Source organism: Dermacentor silvarum, chromosome 1 (assembly GCF_013339745.2).
Source record: "Dermacentor silvarum isolate Dsil-2018 chromosome 1, BIME_Dsil_1.4, whole genome shotgun sequence".
NCBI lineage: Eukaryota > Metazoa > Arthropoda > Arachnida > Ixodida > Ixodidae > Dermacentor > Dermacentor silvarum.
In genome coordinates this window covers 292354911-292365764 of record NC_051154.1, presented here as the reverse complement: position 1 = coordinate 292365764, position 10854 = coordinate 292354911, and the positions used below count along the sequence as shown (strand labels likewise).

At 44.6% G+C, this 10854-nt stretch overlaps 1 protein-coding gene across 1 annotated transcript; it reads right to left on the bottom strand.

Moving 5' to 3' along the window:
- Positions 1-4848: 4848 nt before the first annotated feature.
- On the bottom strand, positions 4849-7763 carry LOC119452902 (uncharacterized). The gene is made up of 2 exons (XM_037714860.2): positions 7083-7763; positions 4849-5153 (listed from the first exon to the last, which is right to left on the bottom strand). Exons 1-2 carry the CDS (start codon positions 7500-7502, stop codon positions 5091-5093), a joined length of 483 nt encoding a protein of 160 aa, XP_037570788.1. The 5' UTR covers positions 7503-7763; the 3' UTR covers positions 4849-5090.
- Positions 7764-10854: the final 3091 nt, after the last annotated feature.

The window sequence follows — 10854 nt, the reverse complement described above, 5'->3', positions numbered from 1 at the left end:
GATTATGGCTGGTTTTGTGTGGTGGGAGTCAGGTATGGGCGGAGATCATGGAACCAGGTGATAGACCGGGGAACTTCATTCGCTGTCATAGCAGTATATCATCGAAAATCCGCAAGTCTGGTTCCGCGTAAAACAAGGTGAGAAAAGAAGCAGCGCACTTCTCCTAACGTCTGCCGCTCTACGCACCAAGTGTGCGACATACTTACAGAGCTAAAGGCGCAGCAGAAACACCTCCTCGCTATATTTCACGTTTTGTTTTGTCTCGCTATTAGAGTTCTGGGGACGTGTCACACAATTCAAACAATCAACAAGCCCAGCTTTCTACTTTAACCACCGTTCTACGCACGTGTGGTATAGGTCGACTCCATGCCCATGGCCGTTGTGGCAACCACTGAGTGGCCGGCATGCTGCGAAGTCGTCACCTAGATCGCCGTGTCGCCACCGGCAACCCCCCGAGACCGCTGCCGCACATGGGCCAGAGCCGGCGTGGTCGAGCCCTCCTCCTCCGCATGCGCATCGGCTGCTGCCGGACCGCTGAAAAGGCCTACCGACTGATAGGTATACAGGCAGCACGTTCTGGGATAAGTGCGCCGACAACGAGACGCTCCTCCTACGATGCCCTGTGAATGACACCGAACGTAGCGCACTCATCATGTGATATATATATAGTTGCCTCTGGCTGCCGTGCGACAGCATGGAGGCTCTCCTGTTCCCGTCCGACCCACTCCTCCGTCATCAAGCGCGCGCGACAGCGTGAAGGGCCCCGTGTCGCAGAAAATCCGGCGTCGGCGTAAGCGTCAGCCGTCTGGCGGAAGTAATCATGCCGAACCACATCAGCCCGAACCACCCCGTCCGGGCGGGCCCTTCGCGTGGCGCAAGACGTTAGTGACCAAAAATTGAATTCCTCAACGTAAAATCCGTCACAAAAATTGTAAAGTACAACTTAACCACAACCTACAGAAGTGATAGCGTCGATTGTAATTTGAATATGCGAGAAAAAAATCCTGATAAGCAAACACGGATCTTTGAATGCTCCACTCTTAAAGGTTTCACTCTTAAAGGCGAAGCTTAAGCGTCCTCCAATTTTGATGGTGTTTCGCTGTACTTAAGTTCTAGGCAACATTATGGGGAATGTTGAAAACCGAGCCTTTCTAAATTTTTATCGGGCCCCATGTCGCAGAAAATACGGTGACGGCATCATCGGCGTCCAACAGCGCTAACGCGTTCCACTCTTAAAGCCGAAGCTTAAGCGTAGTACAAGTTTTTTTTTTCTCTCTCTCTCTCATACTCCTTCGCCCCCCCCCCCCCTTTACCAGCCCTCCCAATTTCTCTCAAACATTTATTAACATTCTCAACCAACTAATCAAAAAGTACCCTAACGTGTGCATTCTATTGTTCGGCGATTTTAACCACCCTACCATCGAATAATCTAACTCTCATATAGCTACCGGAAGTACAGAATCTAAATAGTTTGTTACTGTTTATCTTAAAATTAACCTTATACACAGTTGGTAACTGAACCAACTCAAGTGGCACAGGGTTATCGCTAACATTCTACATCTTGTATTATTATTTATATTAGTATCTAGATCTTGTGGCAGACATTACTAGCACGTGAAATCGAAACACATATTCAAATAAGTAAAAAGACTCACTAATTAACCCTAATTAATTACTTCACGGCAGATGTTGCAATTGAAGAATTGTAGACGGTGAGCTTGCAAGGCGTATCCACTTGAAATGAATTTCCAGAATGACACCAGTTTCGAGATATGTCCCAAAGTATGAAGCGAAATACATGAACGTTCCAGTTACTTTTGTGCTGCAATGCATGATAGAGCGTTTTATTATAAAAACGTGAGCGGAACAACAGCGCATTTTTACGGCAAGTTACATGGCGCATCGCTCCAAACTGATGTTATTCTGGAAATTCATTCCAAGTGCCGTGTAAACACACCTTCGCCTTGCAAACTCGCCGGCTACAGTTTTTAAATTGCAATATGTGCTGTAAAGAACTTCAAAAGATAATTAGTGGATTTTTGTTAAATCATTGAATATTTGTTTCGATTTCTCGTACAAGTAATGTCCGCCTCTCTGAATAATCGCGCAAGGACTAGAATTATGCTATCTGCAACGCGTGATGATGCATATTAAAAAAAAATTCCATGAAACTTAAAAAGATCACCCTGTATAGGTCGATAGCTCATTTTAGCAGCATTTCCGAAAGAAAAAGGTCCACCTTTACCTAAATAAATATGGTACTTGCTTTCATTTCGATCTGGCTAACATGATAGGTGAAAGCCCGAAGAAATTTAGGCATATAATTAACCCTCAGTCATCCCGCATTGTCCACATACCAAACAAGCAGGAGGACTTCGCTTACACGTTTAACATCGCCTTTTCTTCAGTCTTTAACAATGAAGCTGACGCACCCCTTTCTGCATTTCCTGCCCCTTCTGTGTTATCCATGCCTGCTATCACTTTTTCAGTAAGCAGCATCTCAAACATAATAGGTAACATAAAATCGTCATACCAGCAGGTTTTGACGAAATCACGTCGATGTTTCAAAAACACTAAATAAATTTCTGCTGCATATCTAACATTGTTGTTGTCGCAGTCACTATCTTCTGGAAACCTACCGAAAGAATGAACAGTGGGCACGTTCATTCAAGCCTACAAATCAGTTAACCAAAACATGCCATTGAACTACCGCCCAATTTCCATCACGTCTGCACCTCGCAAAATCATGAAACATGTCATATTATTGCATAAAATTATTTTCCTTGACACTAACTACTTCTCCCCCAACACAACTCGGAGTTACGCATAGAACCCGTATTGTGGTGGGTGAAGAAACTAAAGTTGTCGAAGTCTCGCGAAGTCGAAGATGTCTTGCGAAACACAATTAGCCATCTTTCTTCACAACCTGCATTCAAATTTTGGCAATAACGCCCAGACCAACGCAGGTTTCCTCGTATTCGCCAAAGCATTTGGCAAAGTTGCTCATCAACGCCTACTATATTTTCACGGTAAAATTTGCTACCACCTTTAGTTTTAACGAGGATAGAAAAAAATTTTTATAATCGCACGCAGCCTCTACATATCAATAGTAATACTTAAGATTCTCTTCCCGTAACATCAGGTACCCCTGAAGGATCTGTATTAGCCCCCTCCTGTTTCTAATATATATTAACGATTTAAGACTGCATGCCTCCTGAAAATGTGCATGTGTGCTGATGATTGTGTTATTTATCATTCAGTAATTAACAATAATGACCAAATAACTCTTCAGTTGGACTTATGCAACATTAAAAATTGGTGCCAACACTAGTTAATGGTACTTAATCTTAGTAAACGCGAAGCAAAGTCACTTTCCCGCTGTTTTAAACCCTTAGTCTTGCCGTATGAAATCTCTCACGTGTTCATTGAGACAGTTCCTAATTTTACCTACTTAGGTGTCGCCGTTTTTAACGATCTCGACTGGTGGGAGCATCTGACTTACCATCTCATCGAATAACAAATCGTTGTAACGAACTCGAATAACAAATGCGAACTGCTTCGCGAATGGCAGAGCCGCTGCACAGCCGCTTTGATAGGACAGCTTATAAAAATCATTTAGGTATAGAATAGCAAAGCAACAAAAGAGAAGTTTAGGTGAAACTTAGTGCAAGCACTGTCCTTTGGAGTCTCTATGCTCAAAAAAGTGAAATCCGCTGAAGTTCGCACTGCTTTTGAGGTAGCCCCTGTGACGTAAAAAACTAATTTCGTGGAGTGCCATTGTTGAAGGAATCATTAAATTAACATTAAATTATGGGGTTTTAGGTGCCAACACCACCATATGATTATGAGGCGCGCCGTAGTGGGGCACTCCGGATTAATTTAGACCACCTGGGGTTCTTTAACGTGCACCTAAATCTAGGTACGCGGGTGTTTTCTGCATCACGCCCCCATCGAAATGCGGCCGCCGTGGCCGGGATTCGATCCCGCGATCTTGTGCTCAGCAGCCCAACACCATAACCACTGAGCAACCACGGCGGGTCCGAAGCAGTCATCATCATAGTCATAAAAACAATCATCACCAGTACAATAGAAGAAAGACCCGAGGCAGGCCTTGTTTTCTACTGTTGCGCGCATTCCAGGGAAGCCTAAGCATAATTTCCTCTGAGCCACCGATAGCCAAACACGTGTTCACATATGGCCGTGTTGTTGAAACACGAGACATGCCCCACAGCGCCCTCGATTTTACTGTGCACCCAACGTGATATTGCGCTCTTAATTACATAGGAGTAAAATGTGGTAGTGCAGTGGGAAAGCAAACTTTGTGGTGGGCTACTCTCGTTTCTGCGTGCATGACAAAAGTGTAGTGCTAAAGTGTTAAGCTCACTCAATTGTAGCTCAAAACTGCAATGTAATCAGACATTTATGTGCAATCAGATAGCTTTAAATGTAAACAGCCATAGCAAATAATTCAGCTATAGTTTTTTAGCGGGTCAAACATTAATGTTTCAGTTAAAGAGAGAAATGGAAGAACGGGGAGATGCGATTGTCTCCTTCATTTTGGAAAGCAGCCGTGTCAAATGCGAAATGCTTCCCTTTTGCAACAAGATCCTTTTCAAGGGCAGCTTGACAATTCACCCCGAGAGCTACAAAATGTCATTCTATTTCCTAGCTCTATTGTAGGCCGCCCACTTTCACGTATACGGCCACAAGACACAATCGGGTGAGTACAATAGCTTTCCCTACCTTTCATATTCTTGTGGTAGGAATACGATAGGATATTTTTGTGCCCAGCTAAAAATGAGAGTGCTCAGACATAGACACTACAGCAATCAACAATAAAATCCTCATTTAATTAAAACGATAACACAGATAGATATAGAACCACGCGAAATTGACCTGCGGGAATTGACGTTACATAAAAACGAGAGCGTTCAGAAAAAAGTGCGCGTCACGGGAGCGCACACTACTCTGTGGCACATTGGTTTATGACACCGCGTCGGCACCACTGATCCGCTGGTGTAGCCGCAGCCGACGAAGCCGGAGCCCTTGGCGATGGACGCGGTGCTGGTCACTGCGCTGCTGCGTGCGATTTATTCGCATCGAGCAGCCACCGCAGCATCGCCGACCGCGCAGGGCGTCGACAGCTCGGGCCACTGCAACAGTGAAGCACAAGCACACCGTCATCCTGGCGCTTGTATTTCACGAAAAAAACTTAAAACACGTGCTGAATCAAAATCTCATACAAGCATGTCTAAGGGTCAGGATGTACGCAAGCTAATGGCAAACACAAATATTACAGACGAATTCATCGATCTTTAGCAGCGAAAGGAGACACGTAGGGTTACGGACAATATTACGGTCTCCATAGTTCCGAATAATTAGTCCAAGCCATGCGACACTAACTGCTTTTTGTCCTCTGGTCCTCCAAAATCTGCAGCTCTCAAGCTGCAGTTTGACTACTTGTATGCTACGAGCCACAGCTGCCAGTCATGCTATCAAATACGGAGAAACTCACACCATTTTCTTTCTTGTTCTGCACCCGTTTCTCTGTAAACGCCATTGAATACTGCTGAAACGTTTACTCACTACACAGAACTTTCTTAGCGTTTTACCACACGATAGCCAACGTCGATCACAGAAAGCGAAAGAAAGCGGATCACTGAAGCGTCAATAACGCCCCATCCTGCGAAACATTGGTGCATCCGGCCAAGCACACTCCATCTATAGTTTAACCTACTGCAGGCCAGCGACTGTGGACACTATCACTTTCTGGTCGCTACAAGCAGTGGTTATGATTAACCGGCTCAGGAGTTCATCTATAGGGATGAGCTAGATAGTTGACTGGCGTGCGCCAGTGGCCTCATCCTCCGCAGTGTAAACATTCCCCAAATCAACCTTAAGAAGAACAACTGCGGGTGTGCTGTCCTGACCACTCTCGAATGCCGCCATATTGTTGAATTCACCCTCATCTCTGCTCTGGTTGGCTCACGGGCATGCTACGATCTCCATGATTGGCTCACAGCGCCAACATGTAGGAATTTCACAAATTCCAGAATAGCACTCAGATACCACTGAAGAAGTGCGCGCGTGTGTGTGGAGGGTGCCCTGGCGGAGCGAGGGATAGCCGCTTCGTCAATATGCCACATTTTTTTATAAGTACTTTTACTTTTGTACAGTGCTCAAAATTTTTGAGCATGAACAGGAACGCACTGCAACCAACGCCTTGTGCGGGTCAGTACATGGAACGGCGACGTGCACTCACTCTGTAGCCGGTTTCTAAGCATGGAGTAATACCAAGTGTACTTTATAGTCTAAATTAGAAAACTGTTACAAATGTAGGTGAACCTGGAAACGAAACAACGCATTAGAGTACTTTCGTATTGTTCGCGCTTCAATTTTTGAGCACTGTACTTATTAGTTTATCAAGCTTTAGCTCGCGTCAAGTGTCGCCTTCGCCTATTGGTGTAGGGCTGCTTTTGAACCCTGCTGAATTAAAACGAAGTCGGAGTTGTCAAGAACATTGTCGATCGCGACACTTGAGAAAATGAATCGGGAATGAGGATTTATTTTTTCGTAGATTATGTGGGGAATCCCCGCAATGTACTTTACTCTAATTTGAGAGATACCCATGCTTCAACATAAAGGTCTATATGAAGGCTCGTCCAACACGAGTGCACTTGCAGGTCACATGATGTCGAGAAGTGGGCAGTGATTCGGCTACAAGCTAATTAGATTTTGCTTAATTGTTTTTAGCCTCGTGAAGAGCATGTTATGAAATGGCAAAATAAATTCAACTCGTATGTTCGGTCTGTTTGCACAGGCACAGAAAGAGCAGTTTTGAACATTTTTTCTTATTTTTTCATGTACACGGGGGCTTCAAAAAATGCAAAGTTTCCGTAAGCCATTCCACATTTAGTTGCGAATAATGTGGAGCTAACATATTTCGAACTATTTAAACGACAAAAACCCAGTCATCGAGGCGCAGCGCACAATGCTAAAATTTCGGGTGACGCATCGTACTATCTGTGCCTATCAAATCATTTTGACGCCAGAGCCACTGTTAGAAGAAACAACCATCTCACCTTTCTGGGTTGCGTGCCCTTGTAGTAGCGCAGCCATTTGTTCCAGTTCCCGAAGTACGGTGGGACCTTGGAGATGCCAGGACGGAGGACCCACGCAAGTCTTGCACGGCTTCTGTCTCCAGTAACGCGTCGCGGAATGCCAGGCGCTGCCGCTGCTGCTGATCCGAAAGAGCGACCCGACATGGCGTCATGCTGACACTTGCGGTGCAAGGAGCGGCGAGACCTGCAGAAGCGCTTTTGAGGTCGAAACAGGGGAGCAAGCCATTTGCTAGATAGCGGGTTGCGAGCGCTGTCAGCTCCAAGGCGGTCGGGAAAGGGTTCAGGGTGCTGGAAGAAGTCGAGTCGCCGATGACGCCTTCGGTGACGCCGACTACTCATTCCGGAAAGCGTGAAGGAGATCAGTGTGGTCGAAGGAGACATAATCTACGATGCGCGGTGGCGTCTCGTGCAGCATCGAACAGGCAGCTGCGCTTCTTCTTTGCCTCTTACTCACGCGTATTCTTCTCGCGCCCACGAGAGGCATCTTGCTTGCAAGCTTGCTCCTAATTTCATGCTGCTTACCCACTACAGAGGAACTGCGGGTTAAGCACCTCGGCTTTTATACATGACTGGTCGAAGGTTCCAGAGTAATCGCTGGTGCCCAGGAGGCTTCCAGAAAGCGCTGCACAATTCGCGTCACGCATACAATCAGATTACAAAGCTTTCGTGACAACAGCCTGCGTATAGAACTGTAGATAGCATTCGAAGAAGCGTCTGACACACGCAGGCACGTCGTGCGTCGAGGGATAACGTATAACATTTGTTAGCCGATGAAACACAGTGACAGAAGAAAGATAAAGTGAGCAGACGATGATGATGATGATGATTTATTGGCATCCCCTTTGGAACGGGGCGGTGACAAATAGTCACCTAGCCTGCTTGATTTATTCAGGTATACTATACATGTTCTATCTAGCATTTTTGTATACCTCTCATTATTATTTTTCTTTTTCAAAAATTTACCTTGTACTGCTGCCTATGATTTTAAGAGATCAGGTCGTATCCATTTTTCCTTGCCTTTTTTTCCACCAGTACTCTAATCGTCTTTTGCCGATCTCTACGGCTAATCTGTTTATGTTTCCTTCCACTTTAAACCCAAGCGCTTCTGGGAGTTGCACGTTACCTACGGTTCTCGCTGGGTGGATACCGTCGCATTCCATCAGGATGTGCTGAGTGGTTTCTGGATCTTTACTGCAGCATACACATGTCTCATCTAGATCCGAATATTTGTTCCGATATGTTTTCGTCCTTAGGCAACCAGCTCGAGCCTCAAATAGCAAGGCACTGCCCTTTGTGTTATCGTACAGATTTTCCCTTCTAATTTCTTTCTTCTCAATCTTGTAAATCTCGATTGTCCTTTTTGTTTCCATTCTTTGCATCCAATTCACGGTCTCTATTTCTCTCACTTTCTTTCTGATGACTCCTGGTTGTCTATTTACAGCTTCGATTATCCTGTAGTTGGTTGTCAACTTCCTTGACCTCTTCCTCCATTCTGTGTCCACACTTTTCAGGTAGAGATACTTGTACACTTTGGCCGCCCATTTATTTTCATCCATGTTCCTGAGTCTTTCTTCAAAACTAATTTTGCTCTGTGCTTCTCTGACTTCAAAAGAGGCCCTACCCTTGTCACCCTACACTGCCTCATTTGTGGTTTTACCGTGGGCTCCCAAAGCCAACCGGCCTACTGATCTTTGGTTAATTTCCAAACCCGCCAATATATCCGATTTTAAGCATATAATGGCATTTGCGAATGTTAGCGCTGGCACCATTACTCATTTCCAGATTCCACGCACCACCTCAGACTTATTTGTGGCCCCACAGTGCTCTGTGTTTCATTATTGCTGCATTCCGCTTCCCCTTTATTTTCAGATTATCTTGGTGGTTGCTTGAGTAATTCTTTCCTTCGTGTATGTGTACGGCGAGGTACTTATATTGCTTCATATGGGTATTACTTGCTGTTGAATTGACACCACGAAGTTACTCGTGTGTTCATTAAATATCATAATTCCTGATTTCTCTGTGCTAAACTTAAGGCCTACATTTGTCGCTGTATTCCCACAGATAATCGAAAGTATCTGTAAATCTTTTTTGTTGTCCGCTAGTAACACAATGTCGTCTGCGTACATCAGTCCAGGGACCTTCTGTTGCACCATTTTTCCATTACGCATGTAGGATAAATCAAAACCTAATTCGCTGTTTTCCAGTCGTCTTTCTATACCCTTGACGTAAAGCGTGAACAACAATGGTGACAGAGGGCATCCTTGCTTCAATCCTTGGTGAATTCCCACCATTTCATTACCTTTTCGACCTTCCCATACCACTTGTACTTGGTTGTCTCTATATATCTCCCTCAGCAGCTACACGAAATCGTCATCTATGCCTTCGTATTGAAGAATATCCCACAACAATTCCCTGTCTACGTTGTCATAAGCTCCTTTAATATCTAGAGATGCTATCCATAAAGGTCTTTTTTGGGCTACCCTAAATCTCTATGCACTGAGTTAGTACAAACATATTGTCCTCTTAGCGTCTGCCTGGCCTGAACCCATTCTGTAGTTCCCCCAATACATCGTTTTTCTCCACCCACTTCGACAGTTCTAATTTTATGGCTTGCATTGCCATTCTATTTATCACCGACGTTACTGTAACTGGCCTGTACGAGCTCGTCTTATCCTTATCTCCTTTGCCTTTGTAAATGAGATTCATCTGGCTTTCACGCCATCCAACAGGAATTTTCTTTGTTCTAATCAATTACCCTATGGCATTAGTCAGCAGTGCCTTGCTTTTTGGACCGAGGTTTTTGATTAGCTGTATTGGGATTTCATCGGATCCTACTGCCGTGTTGTTAGGGCCATTTTCTGTTGCCTTTTTTCAATAAAAGCTTTCTATGCTAAATTTTGATCTCTCTGCTGTTGCTGGATGTGTTGTCTGAACTACGCTTTTTCTCGTGCGGAATTTATCCCTTATAACGTCTGTGATGTACCGCATCGCATCATCTCCTTCGCAGATTTTACCGTCTTCATCCCTTATAGCCGTTTGCGAGTTTTTAGTTGGAGCTCCGAGTGCTTTTATATGGTTCCAGAATCTTTTTGGAGCACCTTTGTCTCTTTTGTGTATGTTATGCACCCAACGTTCACTTGCACATTTAATTTTCTTTTGCACAAGCTCACTCGCAATTAACCCTTTTCTTTTCTCGGTATGTATTCCATCTAAGGAGCACCTCTTCTTGTAATCCCAACTTTTTGGCTTCTCGATGAGCCCTAGAGGCCGCTTTACGCTCTTCTATAGCTTGTTTTATTTCCTTGTTCCACCACTTACGCGGTTTCCTCTTGCCAATCCAACAATTGTTTGCCGTGTCCGCCTTATTTCATGCTGCATAACGTCCACCAGTTCTTTATATTCCCAGACTGCTGTTGGAAAATCCTCAATTTTCTTCTCTACGTTGTTTGCGATCTCTGTTATTTACTCGTCATTCAAATTTAAAAACTCTGAGGCTATTGGTTCATGCTCTGCGCTAGTATCTCGCCCAAACTTTAATGCTAAACGTCTATGATCGCTTCCCAGGCTATTTTTTCCATTTTCGTCTATTATCATTTGGTATAGTTGTTCGTAGACCATTTCCGAGACTAAGGCGTAGTCGATACATGACTGCCTGTTTCCGCATTGCCACGTTACCTGTCCGATGACACTTATTCTCCCTGTTAACTACTATAAGGTTCTGTTCATCACACAG